The sequence below is a fragment of the Brienomyrus brachyistius genome, chromosome 4 (genome assembly GCF_023856365.1).
Source record: "Brienomyrus brachyistius isolate T26 chromosome 4, BBRACH_0.4, whole genome shotgun sequence".
NCBI lineage: Eukaryota > Metazoa > Chordata > Actinopteri > Osteoglossiformes > Mormyridae > Brienomyrus > Brienomyrus brachyistius.
Window position 1 is genome coordinate 6,203,602 of NC_064536.1, and position 25,863 is coordinate 6,229,464.

Consider the following 25,863-nt stretch of genomic DNA (forward strand, 5'->3'; position numbering starts at 1 on the left):
TTTGCATGTCATTTCATTTTCTTCAATCCTTGAGATAAAGCGTCTGTTTAGTACTGATAATGTGCCTCACGCAGCCTCCCATCTTTTTGCTGACATCTCACAGTTCTCAGATAATAATATTCTGTGAGTGTGTTGTTCATTCATTTCGGACATCATGGACCACTGCAGATTTTCAGGGGCCCTGTTGGGATGCTTCCTGGACTTACCATCATGTTTAACCCTGAACTCATTATGAGAAATGACTTGGATGAAGACAGGTGAATAAACGACGTTTACTGTATCGGTAAGAACCTGAAAGAGCTGCCCGGTTTGACATCCTCGGCTTGGGCAAACTTAAGCCACACGCTAGACCGAAAGGGACATGAAACTGGGAGGGTCTCTTGTCACTGTGGCAGATGTTCCACATGCGTTTCTTTGATCTTCCTCAACCATGTTTTCATCCAAGAACAGAAAGCAATTTGGTATTTTGATGTCCAGATGAGATGGGTATATGGTGCCAACCTTTTGAAGAACAGCTGAGATAACCTCTCACTGGATGCATGAGAGGTTGGGATCCGTTCAGCTTTTGACTTGATTCCAGAATAGAGAGAACTAGGATGACTTCTTAGCTAGCAAACGCGTGTCCAGGTCCAAAGGCCTGAAGGTAAGTAGTATCGTTAAACAGTGCCAACAATAACACTTTGGTGGGAAATGTGTCTTCATCAATTTCAACTTCAATGTCCAAGATGATGCAGTGTCAAGACAGGATGGACTGGACTCTGGAGAACAGTTAGGGCCACTTGTCCATTTTCAGCAGTTTGTTGCTGCTGAGTCACAAGAACAATTTTAACAGGGTGCACAGTAAAAACTGGCTTTTGTTAACCATGAATGGGGAAATCTACTTCTAAAAGTCAAGTAACAAAGCTTTGGTGTTGAAATGGCTCTTTCAATAGTTGATTTGCTAAGTCCTCCAATACTTCACCTGGAATTTCTTCTTCTTCTACTTAAGATGACACATGTAGTTCCTCCACAACAGGTCTTTACTGACTCTAGTGTATTTTCCAAACCAGACAACAAGAGATTGTTGCCTGACAATAAGATGTATTGTGCTTTAAAGCTCATGTGAGATTCATGACGTCTGAATGGATGGTTAATCGTCTTTAAGACAGACTTGAGACTTCTGGTGGAAACATGTGCCCTAAAGGAGTCACATTAATGCGTCTTAGTATATTACAACTCTTTCAGTCTATTTAACTGTAGCCACTTTCTATCATAAAATTCAAAGACTTTAAGAAATTTAAGATTTTTTGAGGGGCTGACATATTTGATTTTATGACCTGATGCATTCTAGACTGACCATCTAATCCATGTCAGAAGGGACACTATGTAAACTACCATTTCAACCATCTCACTTAAAAGGACCCGGATATCACTTAAGCACTGAGTTCTTACTGTGAGCTGATTGATCAGCTGGATGAGTCTATCAATCAAGGAAACAAACCAGTAAAAGTATAAGATGAACCAAGCAATTTAGCTGAGCACGGGAGCCTTTCAGTTTTCGTTTGTAAAACCCGAAGTAGCTCATCGTGTCCCTCCTGACATGGATTAGGTGGTTGCCCAACTCATCTGATTTATGCAACTCATAACGGTCCACGAGTGTCATCACAATCATAAAAAAAGATAAAATGTACTCATAGGTATACAGCACCTCTTATTTCAGGTCGGCTGGCTACAGCTGATCCTGGAGGTTCTTTTCTCAAAATGTCCTTTTCATGGCTTATTCTATCATTTATTTTCTCCAAAGTTGCTTGTGTGATGCCATCCCTGATGAACGTTGACAGAGACCATTCTTCCAGCTAGGGAACAATGTGATTTGATCCATAATACTGTCAACTGCAGCTACAGGAGCAATTTCAAGGTCCTTAGGACTGAACATCACTTTTCTCAATGCCTTTTGGTCCTCTTTACTTCCTGGACGACTGAAGCGAGTGAGTCTTCCCCCTCCCATCCTCGCCACGTCCTACAGAAGCACTGAGAGATTTCTAACCAGCTGCATCACTGTCTGCTATGGCAACTGCAACCTATCCGACCACAAGCGCATGCAGAGGATAGTGAAGACAGCAGAGAGCATTACTGAGGTGCCTCTCCCCTCTCTACAGGACACATTTCACAAATGCACCATCTGCAAGGCCTGCAGCATTCAGAAGGTCCTTTCACACCTCTCACATAGACTTTTCAAACTTTTGCCATCCAAGAGAAGATACTACAGCATCAGAGCCAGGCTGTGGGATAGTTTTTACCCCTAGGCTGTTAGGCTCCTCAGCACTATGCTGCCCCCACCCCCCCACCCCCCCCAAGGATCTCCCGCATTGCCTTGGACCACCTCCTAAAACCTGCAATTCAGAACTCTTACACATGCACAGCCCACCTTCACACAAGGGGCCAGAACAAAGAACAAAAGAACTCAATAGCTCCTTCTGACCTTTAAGCACTGCATACCGCACTTTGACTTTCCTGACATATTTCTGATGAAACATTCTTACCTGCCATTGTTTACATATCATATTGAACAACCATTATCATACACTGTTTCAAATGCTGAGAATCATGTTGCCATGTATATATATGAGTTTGCACAATGTCTTATTTTTTTTTTTTTAACTCTAAGTTTTGCACACGTGATATTTTGTTATACTGTGGACCCTGAGCTCCGCAATTTCGTTTCTGAGAATACTTGTATTTGGCTGAGATGACAAAGTTTACTTTGACAAAAGATGGACAGAATCAGTCTTTAAAAGGCTGGATCTAGGCAGCACCTTTTGAACTTTCTTTGGGTATGACAAAGGATATGACTATCCATCCAATATCCATCTTTTGAAACCACTTACCCTATTCAAGGTTACGGGGGGTTTGGAGCCTATCCCAGAGGTTATGGGCCAAAGGCAGGGAACAACCCAGGATGGGGCACCAACCCATTGCAAGGCACACACATACACCATTCACTCACACACGCATACCTATGGACAACTTGGTAATGCCAATAAGCCTCAGCATGTTTTTGGCGGAAAACCAGAATACCTGGAGGAAACCCCATAGCGACACAGGGAGAGCATACAAACTCCACATGTTTCGGTCAAGTATGCATGTTTCGGGGGTAGCCCTGGATTAAACCAAGGTCCCAGAGGAGTGAGGCGACAGTGCTAATCACTGCACCACCGTGCTACGCCCCCGAAACATGACTATTGAGGAAAAAAATCAACATTAAATTACTGGACTCAAACGATGTTTTGGGTGCCACTTCATCAGGTCTAACTACTCCCATTTCAGCATCCTCCTGTTCAGTGAAGATCCTTCGCTGTTATTCCCATGGCTTCTTCCTCAGAAGATGCATTCTCACTGACATTTCTCACATCAGACTCTCATGTAATTCCCTCCAAAAGGGCTTGTGATTCACTTGGTTCCTCAAAGGAGGATCCTTTCCGGACAACTGCTACATCAGACACCGCAGCTACCCCTTAACTGGACCCTTAAGACACCACTGGCTTGCTGATATTCATCTGCCACAGTACCATACAGTAGAACAGGAATCACCAAAATCTGTATAATTAAGAGCATTCTTCTACTTACAGAGTGTATGGGAATTTCTTATGAACCTACATCAGTAACATCTACCTGACAGCCTGACACAAAAGATGTTTCCTGGAATTTTGCAGAGATGTGACCTCGAGTCACACAGTCTTTGCTGCAATTCTCACATCCTCCTCTTCACTGGGGACCTGACAGAAAATCTACTTCGTGATGCTGCTTCTTCCTCCATAGATGACTGCCACATGGCTTCCAAAAATGACGGTGAAAGATGGGGATCCTCTGGCAATGGAACCTCGTCATGCACAAAGAACGGGTTTGTACATTCCTCTCCGAAACAGTGTCAGATGGAGTTTCTCTGAATGAATTATAACTACATCAGGTGGAGACCCCACAATTTCTAACACCATGTGTTCTGAGGAAATATATCCTCCCCCCAACCCCCCACGCCAGAGGGGGCTGTTTGAAGCAATGTAGACCAGACGACCGAAATTGATATATTAATGTCAGTAGATCAGATGCTGTCTGAGCTCTAGAGACTTCTAACACACTGACAGTACTTTTTGGTCCTGGCAGTGGTGGAAAGTTCCGATCCAGAAAGTACAAATTCAAGGTTTTATTTTAACCAACCAGTTGAGTACTCTGTGATTGTGACTCTATACTGAACCAGTTATTGGAAACAAAACCACAGTCTGTATTTGTACTGCCTGGACCTGAACTTTCTCCCTCTGGGTCCTGGCTACCAGTCTGGGGTTAAGTTGTGAGCTCTATGGGTGCCATCTGCTGGTCTTCAGCAACACTGTCCTTTGCAGAGTATTGACCGTCTGAGCTGTGCTTCCTTTCAGGCAAATGTTTAAGAACCTATGCAAACCCATTTCCGCCACTATGATGAAAAAAAAAACATCCCATAAATCATTATAATGAGAAACTTTTCAACATAACGACATAGTATCTCAAAATAACGACTTAGAAACGGGTCTCCAGGCGGCATTAATAGCTCATTCCACACCACGTTTTGTCTTACGGTATTTTTATTAGATACATCTTTCCAACTTCATTGTCCTCTATAAATAACATCGCAGTTCCACCAAGGATTTATATTTATGTAGCATATAATCTGAAGAATACGACCTTTCCTCATGTTTTCTGGTAATGGTGCGTAATATTCTCAACAGATTTTCTAGCCAAAATAGAAATTATTGTAATGCCTATTCTGACTACAAACCATTACCAGACCATATAATACAAACGAAAAAATGTTGGACGTGCAGAGTGAATTGGCGGTTTTTCGTAATTCCATGACGGTGAGGATACATCGATACCCAATCTCTTCCCACGTTCGAATTCCTTCCCGCTCTGACGTATAACTCAGCTGTTTGGATGATGACGCAATCGTGACGGTGCAGTTTCAAGTTACCCCGGACGAGTTCGTCGTTGCAGCGACAGTTTACGTCAATAAAATACGTTTCCAAGTGTGTTTTATTAATTATTATTAAGATTTACATTTAAATTGATACTCCAGCCACACTAGGCAGCCAGCGTTTGTCGAGGCTTCAGCATAATCATAGATGCCGTCTGGCATAAGAAAATTAACCTAATTTAATTGCTTATGTGTAATAAAACATATTGTTATAATACAATTAGACATTGGCTTCGATGACATGTATTCTACGGATAAAATCGAGCAACAGCAAAACACCTCACATTTTACTTGTGAACATGTATAATGTACGTACCGTGGAAACAAGTTATTATGGTACATTTCAGCTGTAGGTAATTAAGCAGTGGCGTCCACCGCGTCTCTGGTTGGGTATCCTAGCGATCCCTTTCACTTAAAATTGGGTGTTTGAAACATACGGTTTAATATGCGATTTCATAAAGATTGCGCGCTTTTTTATGTTCGTTAAATTTTTGGCTACTTTTCCCGGTTTTTTTAGGCGGGGTTGGTGGGTAAAATGGGCGCGTAATGCTCCGACAGTTCCTTGCGAGCTGGGTTGATAGCGCTCATCTATATTTGATTCTTTTTTTTTGCTTATGTTTTAGTGTTAAATATTGCTGCCTCTTTCTGGTGAGGTTACTAGTCCTACTGAAGTTCATTGCGTGAATATTCATCAGCTTTGCGGAGAGCAGCGATTTATACCATTTTGTTTCACGTAGAGATCGGTGTCCCTAAATCAAGTGCACAAAACTGAACATTTTAGCGAGTCCCTAGAGCTAGAATAAATGTAGTAATTCAGGCTAAACTCGAATGCACATGGTTTTCAACAAAGCATAGGCTTACCTCTGGGACTTGCTTATGTTAAATAAGGATCAGACACAATGGGGTCATGATGTTGAGTCCTGTATCATTTAACACTGGAATTGCACTATTAGCATATGTGGGGAAAACTCGTGGTTAAATGGGTTATCCAAGAAACACCACATTCTTATTTTGTATCATTCTAATTTTAAGTGATACTAGGTCCAGTCAACCCACAGAAACTCACACTGGTGTTTCGTGTTTCTTTAAGTGTATTCCCATATCTGTGGAAACACAAAAACCCAAAAAATCTCAAATTTATGTCCGGAGTATGGACATCACGGCTATGAAAAAGGAACTCTTCCCAGTCTCTACTCCCATCTAGTCTCTTTCTCTTATTTAATTGTCCACAATTTGGAGATTGTTAAATAGGAGATTCCCAAATTACGGTGAAATTCATGAAAAATAAATACTCCCCATTTCTTGGGATAGGAAAAGTTAACCGACAATCACAATTTCTAAATAAATGACAACGTGGGGACCAAAGTAAGAATTGTATCATTAGAGACCCTCCATCCATCCATTTTCCAAACCGCTTATCCTATTGGGTCGCGGGGGGTCCGGAGCCTATCCCGGAAGCAATGGGCACGAGGCAGGGAACAACCCTGGATGGGGGGCCAGCCCATCGCAGGGCACACTCACACACCATTCACTCTCACATGCACTAGAGACCCTCTTTTTAATTAATTTCAATTCGATTTATTTTTATATAGTGCCTTAAACAACAGAGTCATCCCAAAGCACTGTACATGGATGTGTTGTGAGATATTAAAGGTCATTAGAGAGAGCGATGCAGAATGGGGGAAAAGGAAGGAAAGCAATTAAATAAAGCCAGATGACAATGGAGGAGAGGAACCAAAAAGTCCCGAGTAAGGAGAAAAAAAACCTCTGGGGGTCCAAGGTCAACTGGCTGCCCAACCCCCCCCCCCCCCCCCCCCCAGGGCAAACTAGCATTATTGAAAACAGAAAAGGGTGGACATGCTAGCTAAAAGCTAGGTATAGGTATCTCATTCTGGGATGTACTTTTTTATCTTAGTGTTAATAGACCATTCCAAGTCCACTGGGGCTTGGCGCAGACACCTTATGTCCCTTGCATGGCTGATGAGTTTGAACCAGGGTACTGTCCTGAACAAGAAGCCATGACAGACCATTCTGTAATAGCGGGGGCAGCCTGGGAATGTTCCATTCTCTTGCGGGGGGGGGGGAGGTAGGCTTTGATCCTGATGCCATGCGTTTTTGTCCCCATCTTTTCTACCTTCGGTCATTGAAACATAACTGACTATTTGTTTTGGCTGGCCTGTTGTGGGTGTGGATGCTGGGACCGGACGTCTGCTCTCTGGGTTGCTCCGGCCCTCTTCCCGGTGGACTTGAGTGTCATAGGGCCTGTGCTGTAGTCACGTGACCAGTGCCATTAAGGTGGGGGAGGGCTGACACAGCGCCTTCATACATAAAGCGTACTTGTTGCTCTCATGAGCCGGGCAATACCACATTCCAACACACAATGTGCTATAACAAAGCCAAAAATAGAATATCACAAATATTGTGTAACAACAATGTTGTTGATAGTGCCTATTATTAAGATGAGGTAGTTTGTTATAATGGCATATACAATGGTTACTTTATAAATATCTCTAACGTATCAAAAATAAATGGACAATGTGCAAGTGGGAAAAGGTTTTTAAAAGATGGGCTGAAGCTGGAATAGGACTCCTTGCCACTTAAACAGCCATAATGTTGTTTTTATTGACGTTTCCAATTAAGACCCATTAGGAAAGTGGTCGCTTGCTGCAATGGGTTTGCTTGCTGGTGGAAAGTGATTACAAGCAAATGAACACACAATGGTGGACTGAAATGTTTGCAGGGTTTTGCATTTTACCTGCTTTACAAATAGTGCAGAACAGATGCTATTTTTAGTAAAAACATAAAGCTGCTCAGATTTAGCAAAAATAAATAAAAGTAGGTTTACATGAAAGGCTGAATTAAAGTGCATATGTGAGGAAAAACTGAAGAGTTGGTTGTTTCAACATTCCTGTGTCCACCTGCATGATTAGGTCTGACTATACCACAGACAGCACAGAGGGGTCTTTGTTAGATTAGAACATACCACTGTGGTTTTAGGGGGTATGAAACATCCTGAGGTTCCCTAACCAAAACATATCAGCCTAACAAAGTGAAAAATCCCTGAAAACAGAAATCAAAATAAAAATACAAACTGAAATTGATTTCAATGCTACAGCAACCTTAAGTCGATCAATGTTATATATAAGTGTAATCATATAGTAAGCATGGACACTTTTCTTGATAGGGCAAAAGTAACTTAGTAACTCGCTACTTGTGTACAAAGCATGAGCAAATATAGTCACTGCATGAAATACATGAACCATTATTATCGATTAATGATGAACGAACATGGGATCAGTAGGTAATTGACACGTAGTTTCTGTTAATTAATAGATTCATTAAGAGTGTGCTACTACATTATCTGTGCAATCAAGTAAAGTGTTAACATGTACAGTATAATCTAATCTTCATCAGGGCAATTTCTTACAGCAATGGGCATCTTGATGGAGGGAAACTGTGAAATGGTTACGAGTCTTTGGCTGTAAATACTGGTCTCAGATTTTCTGTTATGCAGACTCTGTTTCTGCTCCTGTAATTTAAACCAGTGCTTCCCAACCCCTGTCCTTGGGGACCCTCCAGACAGTCCACATTATTGCTCCCTCCCATCTTCCTGCCAGACAGTCCACATACTGAGCTGGGAATGAGCAAAAACATGGACTGAATAAGGAAACATTGCTTTAAACTGCAGGGTTTGTGCACAGTCCTCGGGTAGTGAACAGGCCATTCCTGGTTGGATAAATCCTGTCTCTTTCATTAGTGTTAGAGATGTGATGGTCAGGCCCAGCTCTCCTCTCTCTCTCCAGGGTCTTCACACCTCATTCTAGAGCCTTCCATTGACTCCAAGGATTTAGCGTAGAGAAAACAATCATCTCACTAGCTGCGGTAGACAGATAATATCCTACCGATAATAGAGCAAAACTGATGAAATGCCTTTCAGGTTCTCTTCAATTTCTCAGTTTAACAATTATCTTGACTTTAACAGACTTGCCAAATTCATATAGAAATTTTTCGTTCTATTAGGGTCTGGGTTGAGCGAACAAGTTGCCAGGTTGTTTTTCCAGCCTGGGGGTGTGTTTTTGCCTTTCCTGCTACTTGTACAAGCTTTTGAATTTTATCTTTCACACTAAATAATAACATGAGTATCTGTTTCGTTGTCAGAATTCTCTGATTTGATTATTTTTATTTAAATGATTTTGCTAAATCCGTCTTCTAGCCCTGCTGAAGAATGCCTGGCACGCGTGTTCATGTTGGCGATTCTCCTGCAACACCGGACTTCCTCTGATCTCTCTGGTACCATCCCTGCTGCTTCTCCCACACCGCCCCTCTCGTCGGGCATCGCTCTGTGCCTCCAGCTGGTGTCTCTCATCGACTATCTGACCTTATCAGTTTCTTGCTCCTGGTTTTCTGCTGTAAAAGGCAAGTTCACGTTCTTTGCAGCGTGGTCTTCCATTGGGACGTGGAGAGTCTCGATCTTAGAGGAGTTTGATAATAAGCTTGGGACTGCCTGACTCTCTACTGTCTGCTCTAGAGCTGAACCGTTTGAATAAATAAATATATGTTATTAAAATGCATTATGAAGACTTTGGGATAACACAGATGGTCTAAATCAGTGTTAATACCCACACTGAAATGAGTATAAATGAGTGTTTTGGAAAGACAGGTGGGCTCATTTGTAGTGTTTACATATTACTAAACATATTAGTTGTCCTCAGCACTGCCTGACCATATACGTGCATCTCTTTTGTCTGCAACTCAGTCAGACTGCTTACCTGGCTCATCGAAATGTTTTGGGGACATTCTTGAAGTTCCTCTTGACAAGATTTGCATTGTCCTGACTTTCCCCTCTTTATGGCGCTCCTGCTCCTCAGTAGGAAATTAATCTTCATCATGTACCGCAGTACAGTGGGAACCACCTCCACTCTGAAACATGATGCTGCATTTGCCACAGAACTGTGGTGGGTTTTTCGTGGAGATCGGTTGTACCTGGAAGGCTCTCAGACACATAATGACCTCCTGGATCAGCGAGGTCTCCTTCAGAAGGAGCTCTTGGGAGAAGGTGGGATCCGGGACCTTCTCTTCATCCACCTTTTTAGGCTTGGCCATCATTAACACAAGAGCCGTTTCATCAAGGGTCCTGCACCCTAAGCAGATTTTGGGACCGACGGTGAAGCTCACCTAGGACACAACATGAGCTTCGACCTGCCCAGACCCCACCCCATAGATCAGTTATATTTATTGGTTTTGCAGTCTCATGAACGTAGGTTTTGTAAGTGCTAGATCTGCCTCCTTTTCAGTGTTTTAAAAGAGAACACGCTTTTAGGTGTTAACTGCTGAAGAGCGAATCACCTTGCTTTATGCATGAATTAATCGTAGCAATAAAATTCTTTAGCGACTCGGCAAATGGTTGGCTGGTTGTGTAAGATGAATGACAAAGTGGGCCCTAGATGTGTGTTTATTTCACAGGGATGCAGCTTATTGGATGCAAATGGCTCAAAACAGGTTCACCTTGGGAGCAAAACACAGATTTGCTGGAAAATAAAAAGGCCTTTTGAGGATTCAGCCCTTTCTGTGTGTCTGGGGTTACAGTTTATGCAAATCAGTGTGAATGACATGGGAAGTACTCTCATTCATATACTAAATAAGCTTTTTGCATCTTATCCAGTGATGCCATGCAATGCTTTTCAAAGGGGCAATCAGTTACTGTTATAAGTGTGGGGTTGCATGACTTAAATAGTGTTTCTGTATGTTTCATTGGATTCTGCTGTCTGAATGCTCATGCACTCCCCAGCGAGTGGGATCCCTGGTCCGTCTGCAGTGGCAGCTCCGCTTCCCCACCCCTACGTGTTGGCTCTTAATTGCTTTAGTAAAGCTTTTATCAGGACAGAATCCATATTCCCCTGCGGCTCCAGGTCTAAATTAGCTGCCAAGCACATTGGTGACCCAAAAAACCGCAGATACCATCTGTTACAGAGGGGTGACTTCAGCTTTGCACAAACCATAATAAGTGCTACCTTTCAAAATAATCATTTTAAATGTGCAATAACATACATCATCAGCCGATACTAAAATTAGTTCAGTAAATATTGGGAGTCGTGTCTTGGGTTAAATGGCACTTGTTGGATAGTTAATGGCTTAAATGAGGGTGTTAGACAGAATTGTAGCACCGTAATTAGCATTGTAATTGTTTGCGTCCTGAATATACAATTTTAATGAAAGCATTGTGACCTACGAATAGTACCTTGGAATTTCACTGTCCTTGGTGGATACTGTCAGCTAAAGTTAAATTAGTTTTGAATTGTCTGTGTTTTTCTCTATTAATAATGAAACAATGGACACAAAACGTCTGATATATTCAAGGCCTTTTATTGACATCACAATTTGTCACTGAGGTCTCTTGCTTTCAGGTGCAGAAAACCCCTCACTTCCCCCTATCGCACCTAGAAACTCACATTGCCACATTTTTGTTTATAAGATTTAAGAAGTACTTAGTAACAAAATATCGCATATGCACCAATCCCCAGCACACAGAGACACTATCACCCCCTATCACACCCCAGGTTAATAATATTACTTGTGTGGTGTATTAAATATCATGTATTATATATATCATGCCTTACCGATGCATGTTGCCCACATCAGATAAACATTCAAAACATTTAAAGCACTTGTTTTTCAGCTGGTCACTAATTTATGTGGGTTAATCTGAGTGCTAGTGGACTTGTGTCCGATCCTTAAAAATCAATGCTAGTCACACACACTGAATGATGAACTTCAGCTTATAATTACAGTAACAGACAAAATACTGCTGTGTTCCTGGGAACGACCCCCCCCCCCCCCCCCCCAAACAACTCGAGTATTTATTGCTGTCTGACCGCACCTCGGAGTGACTGATATACTGTATAAAACAGGCCAGCCTTAACCATTCTAGTTCTAATGGTATAGAAAATCACTCGTCACTGGTGTCGTCCAGTAGAAAAGTGAGAGTTCGATGCATTCAGTAAAGAAAGTTTAGGAAGTAACAGTCACAAATATCATTATTCCAACCTTAAAAGGAGGACCCTTCCAGTTGTTCCTATCATATATCGAATTGAATATATCTAGATTATTTCTGTATTAAAGGACATTCCATTAAATATTTACATAAATTACTTTTTTTATAAAGGATTGAAGTCCCTAATAAAGTAACAAAAAAATACAGAATTCCGAGCTCAAAAATATGCGTGATGTTTCTTGAAGCAGCAGGTATAGTGACACAGACAGTGACCTAAACAGGACCGTCAATTCCACTAGGGTGAGTCCTTTTGATTATTCCCAGAATGCAAAGTTTGGGGTGTCATTTTCACAAGAACACGTACGTGAACCAGACCTAGTCCTCCAGCCTGAACCCCAGAAGCCAACCATAACACCAGATCTTATCTTCGGTTTCCTTTGAGTATTTTTTGGCAGCATGAATAAACCTGTTAGAGACAGTTAACATCTGCCTGTATGGTAGTGTAATATATATGTAAGTTTGTGAGGTGGAGTGGGGTTTTTCTTGCCCAAAGCCTAAATGGTATTAAAAATGACAATTCACTTGTGAACACAATAATGTTAGCAAACTGCCTTTCTGCAGGAACTCAGACTTAAACTACGCATTTCTTCTTATAACAAGCACCAAAACCAACCAATCAAAGACAGTAAGTGTGTCCTCTCACTCTGAGACACTGAAAAAGTAAACAGATTCTCTTTAAAAAGTCCACAGGGTGCAGAAGGTGTTCAACACAGTGCAGGTGTGATTTTATTTTTTTGGGGGGGGGGGGTGTGTGTGCTGGATTTGGGGCAGGGCTGGGTGAAGAGGCGGGGTTAAAGGTCACTGCGAGACCACTTCCTTCAGCGAGGCCAGAGCTGAGTGGATGCGTACCTGGAGTCTGTTTTCATAGTCATAGCCCATGTAGTCCTCCTGTGGGCCGCATGCACACACACACACACACACACACACACAAAGTCCATGTATTAATATCTTTATGGGGAAACATTATTAATTTCTATGGGTAAAATCCTAATCCCAACTACGACAACCCTAACCCCCACCCAGCCCTCACCTTAACCATAAGTAACCATCAAAATATAAGACTTTACAAGGCATTTTCATCTTTTTGATTGCAGTCACAGATTTTTATAAAATTGAAATGATCCTAGTGGGAACCAAAAAAAAATGTCCCCACAATATAAAAATGTATAGATGTTTAACCGCATTGTGGAGAAATCTAAAATAATTACATAAATCCATTTTGCACCAGAGTAAGGGGCTCATTCAGAAATACACACCAACCATTCAATTAGCCATTTCTATACTTGTTCGTGATGCTTGTGATGTGTCTTTTTGATCCAGAATTTCCAAATTACAGCAATGGGCACCTTGACGGCTGTGACTTACCTTTGCCCTCAGAAGCAGAGCTCTTCCCTTCCCTACGGACTGCAAGCAAACAGACACAACATCGTTAGTGACTGTTCAACATTACATGCTTATAAATGTACATTTAATGTATCAATGCATCAATCTTAAGAGCAATACGCAGGACTGAGACTTTGAATAAATACTCCAATCATCAATCCATCTGTCTATCCTCTAACCACTTATCCTGGTTACAAAGATCAGTTAATATACTGTAAACATGGCACCCCATGTGATTAACGACCTCACCAGCCCCGCCTCCTCACCTCCGGTTTCTCCAGCAGGACACAGCCCAGCTCATAACAGGCATACGGCTGCACGTAGGAATTCGTCTGCCGGCCCACCTCGTCCCTGGCAGCGAGCTGGAAGAACTGTGGCGGAACGGGGAAATAAACACATCAAATGGGCTCTCGGATGGGGCTTGGCCCTGGGGCAAGGGCATCTACGTACCTGCACGGCATCCCTCCTGTTCCCCAGGCATTTGTGGATGGAACCCAGTAGGAGGTTCTTTAGGCCGGCAAAGGAAACATCATCTACACCCTGTAGAACTGAAAGGAGACAGGGGGATGCTCAGTGTCCTCTTCCTCTGTCTGTTAAAAAACCATAGTTACCCACTACCGCAACATACTGAATCTGGCCAGCTACAATCCATAAAAAAAGTGTGAATTTCAGTGGGATATTTTGATCTAGATTGTCCCTTCCCTCGTGCTACCACTAGAGGGCACCAGTGAGCACTGCACCCTTTACCCATACAGATTGTGTATTATGGCTCGTTTCCACTGTACCCGGCACCGTACTTTCTAACACTCTCTTTGTCGACTGTTTATGCAAAAAGCCTGCTTCTAAAACACAGTACAACCTCTGTCTTGAAAAAAGTTACGAACTCAGAAAACGATAAAGTAAAAAAATAATAATAATAATTACGATCTGGTTGGAAGAATAGATATAAAAAGATCAGGATGACATGTCAAGAAACAGAAAAGGATTTTGTTTAATATACTAGGACAGCACAATGCTGGAAAATTTGCAGATATGGCGATGTGATTTTGCTGTAATAAATATCGGGGTATTTATAAAGCAAAATGGAGGGCCATAAAATTTTCACAAACCTGTCCAGGAGTGATTTAACGATATGATGAAATATATCATGAAAATGATTGTGATTGTCTGGGTGAACGTGTGCGGCGCTCAGCAGAGGTAAACTTTAACATGATTTCTTAAACATCCATCCATCCATTTTCCAAACCGCTTATCCTACTGGGTCGCGGGGGGTCCGGAGCCTATTCCGGAAGCAATGGGCACGAGGCAGGGAACAACCCAGGATGGGGGGCCAGCCCATCGCAGGGCACACTCACACACCATTCACTCACACTTTCTTAAACATATATTTATAAAATTGCAATGCTTGTTAAGTGCTCTTTTTTTCATATGACAGTATAAAAATGCTTTAGTGAAACTTTAACTCCCTGCGGTATGATGTCCGTACAGAACTGAAGCGCCCTTAGACTCAGAGGCACTGTCTGCAGGCCTAAACTCACCTTGGCTCATGAGCTGCAGCTTGGTGGAGGAGCAGTTGGAGAGGGCTTTCCACAGGTACAGAACCTCTATGGTCGCCAGGATGCACAAATCTTTGGTGGGGGGCATTCTCCGGAGCTTCTCAGCCTAAAAGAAATCGGGAGACCCATTAACCAGCTAGCTAATGCCGGCTTATCACCTTAGAAGTCTAAAAACCATCTAGATCAGGGGTCTCCAACTCCGGTCCTGGAGACCTACTATCCAGTAGGTTTTCTGTCCCACTTGGCCTCTGATGAGCCACACCTGTTCCTGGTATTTACCTGAGAGCAGGTGTGGCTCATCAGAAGCCGGGTAGGATAGAAAACCTATTGGATGGTAGCTCTCCGGGACCGGAGTTGGAGACCCCTGATCTAGATGCTTCTCCCATAACTGGCATGGTTATTTCCTCACTGTAGAGCAAAGATCTGGCCTTTGCCAGGGGTGGAGGGTTGACTGACCTTCTTCACGGCAAACTGTTCGATCTGATTGTTCTTCCGTTTGAAGAGCTTCTGGACATCTCTAAAGACAGCAATGGCTCCTTCCAGATCTCCAGCAGCGCCTTGGCACACTTGAATGAGAAAGCAGAGTAAGGACCAAGTTAAGCCTTAGCATCAGCTTGTTTATGGCTGCCCAGGAATGTTGTCTGATGGGGAGTTCCAAACAGCAAGTGATTTAGTCCTTGTTCTGTTCATTTTGAGGTTTAACTAATTGGCAGATTGTGTGCTGGTGTGCAACCAAACACAAACCTCCAGTTAAGTAGGCGTAGTAACACTGGGACCACCGGGACTCGTTCTTCAGCCTCTCAAAAGACTTGTAGGCATCTATGAAGTTCATCTCGATCATGCTGCACCACCCTGCAACCAGCGGAAACATCTGAAATGTCCTTGATGTTGAAGGCATGTGTACAAAACTCGCGAAAAGCTTGATGGACCATTCTGTGTATCAGTATGCTGTCTGATATGAAGTAATTAGTGACCAGTGGCTAATTTGCTAGCTTGTCAGAACTGAAGGGCGAGTAAGCAGTACCGATTTCGTACAAGCACACGTGCTGGATCTCTCGCTGATCTGTGGCCAGTTCCAAAGCATCGTTGAAGGAATTTAAGGCACTGTTTATCTGGCACTGAAACACAACGGGGGAGGGAGGGTTATCGAGATGTCGTATTCCCAGCCAAGCTACCCAGAGGCTCCATCCTTTGGATGGAAAAATGATCGAGGGAAGCGGAGTTGGCGGTCAGACAGAGGGCCAGGCGCTGTACCTCCAGACGTTGGACCCTGCCTTTGAAGAACATGAAGAGGGAGGAGCTGGGATAAACCGCCTCCTTCTCCCGGAGGATGGCCTTGGCCTCCATCAAGCCCTCGCGCGTGTCCGAGCCGTCCAGGGCGAAGAAGGGCAGCACAACGGTGTGGTACCAGAGCAGGGCCAACCTGAGGAGCGTGAAGGAGTAAGGGAGAGTCACTCAGGCCTGCAATGGCAGTACCTCCATGATACTCAGCACTGAGTGCCATTGTTCATACCGATAAGCTGCACTACCCTCGCACTAACCAATGACGTGAAACATTACTAGTAGTGATGTCAGAGATAACTTCACCTCTTTCTTCTAATTCAGGATTCTCCAATTCTGGTACTGGAGGCCAAGTTTACAAAACACTTTGTAGATGTCCTTGCTCAGACATACCGACTAAACCTGGTAATTAGCTGAGTTAGATGTGTTTGAGTAGGGAAATCTGCACACTGTGCTGCAAACTGGCCTTCCAGTAGTTTTGGATTCTGGAGAGCCTTTCTCTAATTGTAGATCATTAGTTCCATCTTTGTTTGACTGGCTGTGAATGTCATAGCGGAACCAAAAAGCTACCTGGTTACCTATGAAGGAAGTAAGTTCCAAAAATCTTCTAACATCAATTCAATTGAATTTTATTTATATAGTGCTTTCAACAACAATCATTGTCACAAAGCACTTTACATATAACCGGCCCGAACCCCACCAAGGACACCTGAGGCAAGATAGGTGAAAAAAAGCTCGCTCCAGCACAGTGGTTCTCAAACTTGGTCCTCAGGCCCCACTGCCCTGCTTGTTCTCCAGCTCTCCCTGCCCCACACACTGCTGATTACCTGGATCAGGTGTGTTCATCCAATCAGATGCTGAAAGACAGCTGGAACTTGTGTGTGGGGCAGGGATAGCAGCAAAACAAGCAGGGCAGTGGGGCCCGAGGACCGACTTTGAGAACCACTGCTCTAGCAGGAAGATGCCTTGAGAGGAACCTAGACTCGGAAGGGAACCCCATCCTCATAGATTGATTCTGTACAAGAGTGCATCATGATCAAAGAACGATACATTGGGCAAAATGTGTAGGTTCTGTTGACAGCAAAGACAAACACAATTATGAGAAACGTGACATGTGGTAAATATACAGTATGCACTGTGAGGTGTAAAAAAACTGCAAAACAGAAGATGAGTCCGGGTGAGGTTCACACGGTACACCTACTCACGTAGCAAGAGGGGCCTTCATGTCCTTACTTTCACTGGCATACATGAGGGAGGAGAGCCCCTGCAGCCGGTCACCGGGAAACCCCAGAAGGTTGATGATCTTCAGCAGGTTCGGCGGCACCATGGAGATACACAGGTGGAAGAGGCCATAACCGAAACTGACCGAGCCCTTGAGGCGGCCCAAGGCCTCGGCCGTGGGGGGGGCCGGGGCGTTGTCATTGACCTGGTCTGAGGAAGAGGACGCTCGCCTCTGGTATGATTCCTGCAGGATGCTGATGTCACTGTGACACTTGTTGTACATCTTCCAAGCCTTGCGAAGGATCCAGCCACCTTTGATATATGCTGGTGAGGAGTGGACACACAGAGATGCCTTACAGCACTTACAGCACAATTAGCTACTATTTCGCTAAGAAGAACAAACATGCACTCTGACTGAAGTCCAAGCACTCACTACTCCTACTGTCTGGTAAGTCCTAACACCACAGCAGCTCGGTTGCGCCAAACGTGTTTGAACCGTGCAGTGCTTTATGGAAGGGCTCAACAGCACCTCCTACAGGAGAGGAGAGGCAAGGGCCGAACCTGAGATCTCCTGTTTGACGAATGAAAGCACGGCCAGATAGACCTGGCAGTCGGCCACGATGATCTGCCTCTGGAGTCGGTCCACCTCCGTCACGCCTGAACTCTGGGAGTCCATCTGCATAGGGAAGTGCATAGACACCCTCCATTTTTAAACTCTTTGCACGTTCGTGGCTAATAAAAACCGTCGGCTCTCAGGGGCCTACAGAAAGAGTGCTCACGCTCCGCTTGATCTTGTTCTTGATGGTCTCGATGACTCCGATGTCACTCTCGCACATCCTCTCCGTGATCCTCAGGTCATCGCACGCCATCTGCATCTTCTCCTCCTCGAACGTCATCATGGCGTTCTGCGGCAGCCGGCAGGCCACATGTCACGCGACGCGCTGCACACTTCACGCGCTTCCACAGACACCAGAAATCAATACGATATTTATAACAACAGCTCTTAGAATGGCTTTCGAAATGCATGAATCCTGAGGCCCAGTAAAGCATGAAAGCCCCCTCTGTAAACACTTAGCTGATGTATGCTGATGTCTGGAAGCAGGAGGGGTTCAATACAATCCCTTCGTATATCGCTGTCAGAAAGACTCGAATACAGTCTACTAACAGCCTCAGTACAGCTCTAAACATCACACGCTGGATCAGTGGTTTTCAAATTAAAGCTGTTTTTGATCTCCCACATCCTGATGCTCTAGTAACAAAATCGTGACCTAAGAGAGAGCCAGGATCGCTAAAGGCAGAATAACCAAGACCGAATCCAGCAAGACTTTTGCAAAGCACATCACACATAAACCAACTACGCAGGACCAGACCAGATCTGACAATAAATAAACATGCAAAGAAACAGATCAACTGATCAAATGTATTAGCGAAGATCAATTCAGAATTGACCGATTAATTGGCTGAATCAATCGAAACCGACGGAGCACATTTACCATCTGATAAAGTCAGACAAGCCCAAAGCACGAGCTGATTTCCTGCTTCTTTAGCAACCTCAAACACAGAAGGCCAAGTTTGCTTGCATTGCGACTGTAAATATGTAAGTTAACAATCTACACACCGATAACACCTATTGAAAATCCTTAATTATTTCAAATCTCTGAGTGTTTAATAAGGTGTTTAATAAGACCATTAATCTCTTAGTATCAATCCACCATGTAAAGGAAATTAAAAAGGGATAAAATTATAATTCCATTGTGTATGATAGCTATCATCAGAATATAGTTCTTGAAAGACAGGTGCAATTAGCTTTACCGATTAACAGGAGCAGCACGTGGTTCTGTAACAGTTTGATCAGACCTAAATAATGCGGTAAATTATTAGTGATATCTTTAAGCTCGGTGTCTTGTCCATGGCTCAAAGCTGCCACCTGCTGTCCGATTTTCCAAAGTGCAGAAACAACAGAGGTAAGGAACTTAATTCCTGGAGAACCATGTAACTGATAAAAAGGCGTAAATCAGTAGATATGTCTACGGTAGAAAATATGCAATTTAAAATATATTTATCAGTGTTTAACATCCATCTGGTTAAAAATAATCAATAAGCACATGCAAATGTACACTTGTACAGAGATTTAATTCTTAGCCACATCAGCTAAGAATAATGTAAAAGGTTAAGTATCAGATAGCTTACTGGTGAAGTGTTTAACCGTTTCGTACAAAGTATGAAACGACTGAGAATGTGTGTAAAGTGTGCCCTACAGACAGTAAACGTTATTTTTTGCTGAACAAATTTATCTATTTACCTGCCTCTTATGGCTTAACTAATAGATTGCAACCATATCTGTCGTGTTGCTGTGAAGAAGGTGAAGTCAAAATGGGAACATGGATGAAAGACAGTGACGCTGCGGTCATTTCAGGTTAGTAAGTCAGGTGAGACAGGGGCAAACATCACGCTGCACTTTCAAGCTGCTTAAGCCTAGTGTAGAGGCAGAGGGCAATCTGCAGGACATAAAGAGCAATGAGTAAGTAATAAGACGAAGGGGATGATATTCTCTTGGTTCAGTGGAAAGCAAGCTAAGGATGCCAATGGTGGAGGCGGGGAAATGTCTGAGGCGATGGAGGCAGAGAAAAAGATGGAGGTGAGGGAGGAAAAGAAGGAGTAAAGCCTTAAGGGAGATGGAGGGAAAGGAGAGAGAGCAGCTGAGGTGAAGGAGAAAAAGTATGTGACATAGTGGACGGAGCGGAGCAGACAGGCATTGGGGTGGTGGAGACAGTGATGGAGGAGATACGTGTCGACAGCTCTTAATAATCTGGAGGTCTGGGAGGTGTAGACATGGAGTCATTGATTACTGTCTTAGGAGGGGGGTGTTGATGAAGAGAGGATGAAGCAGAGGGAGGACACGAGCCAGACAGAGAGGGCAAGAAGGTCAACCATGCAGAAGGACTGAACAGGAGCCCCGAGCACGCAGAATGGAGCTGAGGGTGATGGAAGATCAGGTGCTAGAGTCAATTAAGTCGCTGTGGAGGCCAAGATGGGGAATCATCCCAGCCAGCGCTATCTGAGCCAAGTGGACCAAGACATCTGCGCCAACATTCCGGACATCTTAAATATAAACGTTTAGCTGTTAGAAATAAACCTATAAATAAAAATAGCTATTCGGAACTTTAATATTGGACCGAAACACTGATTCAACATAAACGAACAGCTACATGCTTTTAACCTTAGATCAGGAAGGGATTTGTCATGTAAACACTTTCAGCTGGGACGTTCCTCTAAGCCGTGGGGTATGCAGTAACACACCCCGGGGTGTAACAGTACAGGGCAGGGGTACAGTAAGTGTTAATGTAGGCTGAGCATAAACCACAGGTGCATATGCAGAGCTGCAGGAACTTCAATCTGAGCACATGTGTCTTGGGTTAAACATGCTGAAATATGATGTGATGTGCCAAGGGTGTACCCCCCCCCCCCCACCACCACCACCACCACCTGCCCCCACTCACCAGGAAGCTGACGAAGCTGGCTCCAAAGCTCATGAGGGGGCTGTGGTACCTGCCAGTTGGGGGGGAGAAAAACAAACATGAAAAATAACCGTTACTCGATAACCCCCTAAAATGGCCCCAAGCGTGGCCCTGATTGGATCCCCTTACTTCAGTCAGTGTGCCAGGTCCGATGCTATTGGTTAAGCTGGAAGCAGGGGGCACGGAGCATGATTGTGAAGACCGACAAAACAAACAATGGACAAAGACTCCTGTTATACAGACCTTTCTGGCTGTCATCACACTGCAGCCAAGCGGCCGCCAGTCAAGGCCCGATCTACGGCCTCTGCTGCTTTGGGCCACATCGCCCATCACACGCACTGCCGCTTTCAGCCCAACTTTGTTATTTTAAAGCACTATTATGTATCCGTTAATTATTCACTATTATTATAAAACCCGTTATTTAAAAGAGAGTGCATAAATACGGGCATTACACATTATAGAATTTACTTAAACACACATTAGCATATAAAGAATTTCAAGGTGCATGTAAACTGAAGCCCCCACTGGCGTCCAGGCACCCAGCACTACATTTAGCCCGGTGAGCGCTAATCCTGTCTGATGACATCACTGCCGCCAGCGCTCGCCTTCACAGCCCTCCTTATCACTGTTAAGAGGGAGACAGCAGGTGTGTCGTGCGCCTAACCACGCTGCCCCTCCCATTTCGGCGCAGGTCGTGTCGCTACAGAGCCTTCGACAACGCACACGCTAGCTTCCATCGTATGGTGGGTTCTTCCCCTACGTGAGGTTAGGGTTAGGGTTAGGGTTGGGGTTAGGGCTGTGTTGGCCGGTGCTGGGCAGACAGAGTACAGAGGTAGGTTTGTGCAGATAATATGATGATGGTCTGGTCATCAAATTCTTTCTCCACCTTCAAGAAACTTATGATGACCCATCTGTTCCAGGAACACCTCTACTAGCCTGGAACCTCTCCATGTTCCCTAAATGATCTTAGTGTGACACTTTCTGCAGATTTGAATAGCTGTCTTATTAGGTTCTTGCTCTGTTAGAAGTTCCTGTGTAGTTCCTGCTTACACTTCTACCTGGACATTCATTGGAAGCGCAGCCTAGCTGCACAATTCCTTGACAGCTGTACGGTTGCAATATGCTGTTTGCCTCGCAAACGTACTTCGATCAGGATAAAATCAACTAATAGTAATAATGGATACAACTAAATAAAATAGATGTGAATGGAAAAGATTAGTCATGAGAATATTGTCGTACATTAAATAAAGGATTAAAGGAACAAAGGATACCGTATTTTTCATAGGCAGCTCTTTTTTAAAATTGACCCCAGGATCTGCTTGTAAAATACAGTCATAAGAAACTACAAGAGGTGCGTGGAGTGAAGTGTAACGTCACGGACATGAAAATTAGAAACGCGTTTCAGGTATCATCAGATAAACAGAATGCAGTGAAAAGACGCAGCAAGACAACCATCGCTGATGTCTGGAGCTCCTGCGAAATCACGCTTCTCCACGGGAGGCGACCAATTTGGGGGCTGACCCTTTACTGGAATCAGCCAATCAGCAACTGATTCATGCATGAGACCGAGCCAACAGTCCAATAGAGGAGCAGGGAGGCTTGCCGCTACTGGCTGACGCTATCACTGCTGTCAGGGGTCCGACGGCAGTGCCAGAGCTGATGCCATCTCACCACAAACTGTCAGCTGAAGGCACAGCGAGGAAACGTCTGTCAGCATCGCTTTGGAAATAGCCCGGCGTCATGGAAACAGAAGGAGGAGCCCCACGTTGGGTGCATCACTGCGCCAAGACAAATGACTGGACGTGGTTATTAAAATGTGCTTGACGACTCGAAGCCAAACACAGGCCATGCTGACATCATCCCAGCTGTCCAAAACGAGACCAGTTCTTCCGTAAACCTCCCACCATCTGTTTACTGGTTACCTCACCCATAAGTCTGTGGAACTGGTATTATTATTGGGGTACAGCTGGTTAATTTTAGTACAAAGGTGTCATTTTATATAAACTCTAAGGTTATATCTCTCAAATTGTTAGCTTGATCTCTCTCTCTCTCTCTCTCTATATATATATATATATATATATATATACATATATATATATATATATATATATATATATATATATATATTTTTTTTTTTTTTTTTCACCTACGTAGATGATACACCAGTTACCATTTAGGGATGAAATAGCTTGTTCTGTATAGAAATGGGAGCTAGGAGGAAAAAGAATAACAGATCGATGAAATCCGATAGCTGCCGAAATTCTGCCTTTTTCTCAATCTGGCGTTCCTGGCGTTCCGGGTGTGCTGTCCCGCCCCCACACGTGCCAGGAAGCAGCATGAATCACGCTCCCACCTCCTCCTCCTCACATGGCTGCTGTGAGTCACATGACACAGTACACCCGGGCCAACATGACATGCCTGCAGGAGGTGTGGCGTATCTGGGCAGCCCCACACTCAGATGAGGCAATTATTATACCGACTCTACCAATCCAGCCCTGGAAAACCAGCAATACGGCCGAGGTCCACTTGACAAATTAAGACACAATGCATCATGGGAACTCCCTAGGTCAGAATCTGAAGGGTTTCGTAATACTTGCTCAATGTGATAGCAACACCACCAGCTTATTAAGCTGCAATGTGCTGGTGCAGCTTGTGTGAGACGTTTCGTGTGGTCTGATGGACCAAAGAGCTTCTGAAACACCGGCAATCTGCCTCCGCCTTTTCAGCTTGGCAGCCCGGGGCAAACTGAACCTTGACACCCATGCTGTTCCACCAGCGAGGCGGGAGGGTGTGTCGATCTCGCAGTGCAGCTGCGGTTCTTCAAAGCTCTGGGGGACACCTTCTCGTCGACCGCAGTGCGAGTCGATCCGGCGTTAACGAACAGTTTCAGCGTTCGTTATGTATGTGTTCCAGGTCCCTTGCTCTTGCATCACAGGAAATCCCCTCCTACAGAGTCCGTGGGGCCGGCGCTTATCAGTAATGGTGAGGAAACGCTAGTGAGCGATGCAGTCGGCCTGTACTCTACCCGAGAGCTCGTCTGACTGAGTGCTGGGTGCTTGTCAGGGCCTGTGTTTAATCAGCCCTGTGGAGATCTTTAATAATGCACTTCTGGCATGGAAACAGGCGGGTGCACACTTCCCTTAGGCAGGGGACCATCTCCTGGAGTGTCACTGTGTCCACACACCCCTCAGAAGGGGAGAGGACCCGGAGGTGACAGGCCCAGCCACCCCCAGCTTTGGAGGAGACAGTCCCTTAAAACAGCATTTATTCTGTAAGAGTTCTGCCTGGCCCACGTTTAACATACATATTTGCTCACATGAAAACGTGGGTGTGTACACATCTTCCACCCATGGGAGCCATATTAGCTCTTTAGTCATCACAGACTACATGAGGTGTGTGGAGTGAGGTGTAACGTTACAGGCATGAAAATATAGCCTCGGCCGAAAACCGGTTCATGTTTTTTTTTCGGGATGAAAAAACAAAAAGCGGCTACTTCCGTGTAGGCGAGCGATTCTGCAAATATGTAAGAGAGCGGTATTATTTTTATAGTAGCTGCTTTGCAGTACCTAAGTAATTTAGAATTCACATTCGGTGTTACTTTGGCATTAAGTATTTATTTCAGACATAATCCCACGCTTAATGCAAAAGGTAGTGGCATATATTATTGTATGGTTGCACCAGAACAAAATGTAATAATGCAGTCCACTTGATGCAGTACTGCAACAATACTACAAACGGGAATTGATATAACACCGGTGATGGCTGACCGGATAAAATCAGCGCTATTGCACAGCAGCCGGAGAGAGGGTGCATCTAAAATACGTCCGTTCGCCGGGACGGCCGCCCTTACCGATATTTTCGGAAGAGCTCATCGCTCTCCCTGAAGCCGTTGTTCAGCAGCAGGTTAATTCCCTGCAGCGCCAGCTCTGCGTCGTCTATGCGCTCCGCTGCGCCCCGGAGCGGGTCCGGGCTCGGTCCGGGACGCTGCATTGCGGACGGTGTCGGGGGCCGGAGCCGGAGCGGGCTGCCGGAGCGCTGGGTATCCTGTCCGACCGTCGCCTCTTTTTACTGTCAGCCCGCCGCCTTCGGAAATGCCACTAGATCGCCCTCATCGACATACTACCTAATAATCTCAATATACCGCTACGATCTGCAGATACTCTCTGTTTTTCAGAATCCCCTTTTCGCCTGCGGTCTCCATAATGGTCCACATTGATCTCTTATGGTTGCTAATTACTGCTTCCGCAGCGCTGCAAGCCGCCTTCCTATACGTTTCATCAGCATCATCTTTGACTGCAGGAGTCGCAGCAAATGGCGCACCAACGCGCTTCTCTCCGAAAACGCTTCTGCTCTGACACCCCCCTACCGCTCAGCCACCGCAGGCTGCGCTGCGCCGTTCTTCCGAACCGGTATCGGACCACGGTGCTGTCTCCTTCAACCAGATGTCAAAGGCAAGCCCACCCCCTCCGACACCGTGACCAGCGCGACCCCCCCGATACTTTATGCCTTTTCCGTATAATAATAATAATAATAATAATAATAATAATAATCGTCGTAGTAGTATGCAGTTTTGGTTCAGTTTTAAATACGATTTTAAGTTTGAATTATGCAAATAAAAAAAATACTGTTCCTAAACTTACTATTTCATAACTTATGGCTTGTCTGTATTTTGAAGAACAATATTTTACCCACTGTATCATTTTCTGTGCATCTGAGTGCTGTGTATAGTTGGCCTAAGTAATAAATTATGGTATTTGTACCTTACACTGCAGAGGAAATTTGCATTAATTATTAATTATATCACACCATTAAATCTGGGCTAATTATTAATAATCTGTTTTTTCCCCCCTAGTAGGGCTATGAGGAATT

The 25,863-nt window shown here is 44.3% G+C and overlaps 1 protein-coding gene across 2 annotated transcripts; it reads right to left on the minus strand.

The window, feature by feature from the left end:
* Window positions 1–11,331: 11,331 nt before the first annotated feature.
* LOC125740040 (tetratricopeptide repeat protein 39C-like) lies at window positions 11,332–25,470 on the minus strand. 2 transcript variants are annotated; one of them, XM_049010725.1, is made up of 14 exons: window positions 24,845–25,470; window positions 20,977–21,025; window positions 18,256–18,381; window positions 18,038–18,152; window positions 17,461–17,800; window positions 16,229–16,397; window positions 15,999–16,092; window positions 15,719–15,826; window positions 15,431–15,540; window positions 14,957–15,080; window positions 13,869–13,966; window positions 13,685–13,789; window positions 13,401–13,439; window positions 11,332–12,923 (listed from the first exon to the last, which is right to left on the minus strand). In XM_049010725.1, the coding sequence occupies exons 1-14, from the start codon at window positions 24,982–24,984 to the stop codon at window positions 12,834–12,836; spliced, it is 1,707 nt and encodes a 568-aa protein (XP_048866682.1). In that variant the 5' UTR covers window positions 24,985–25,470; the 3' UTR covers window positions 11,332–12,833. The 2 variants fall into 2 exon arrangements, with proteins under 2 accessions (XP_048866682.1, XP_048866681.1); XM_049010724.1 differs by having other exon boundaries at window positions 18,241–18,381.
* Between the last annotated feature and the right edge of the window lie 393 nt (window positions 25,471–25,863).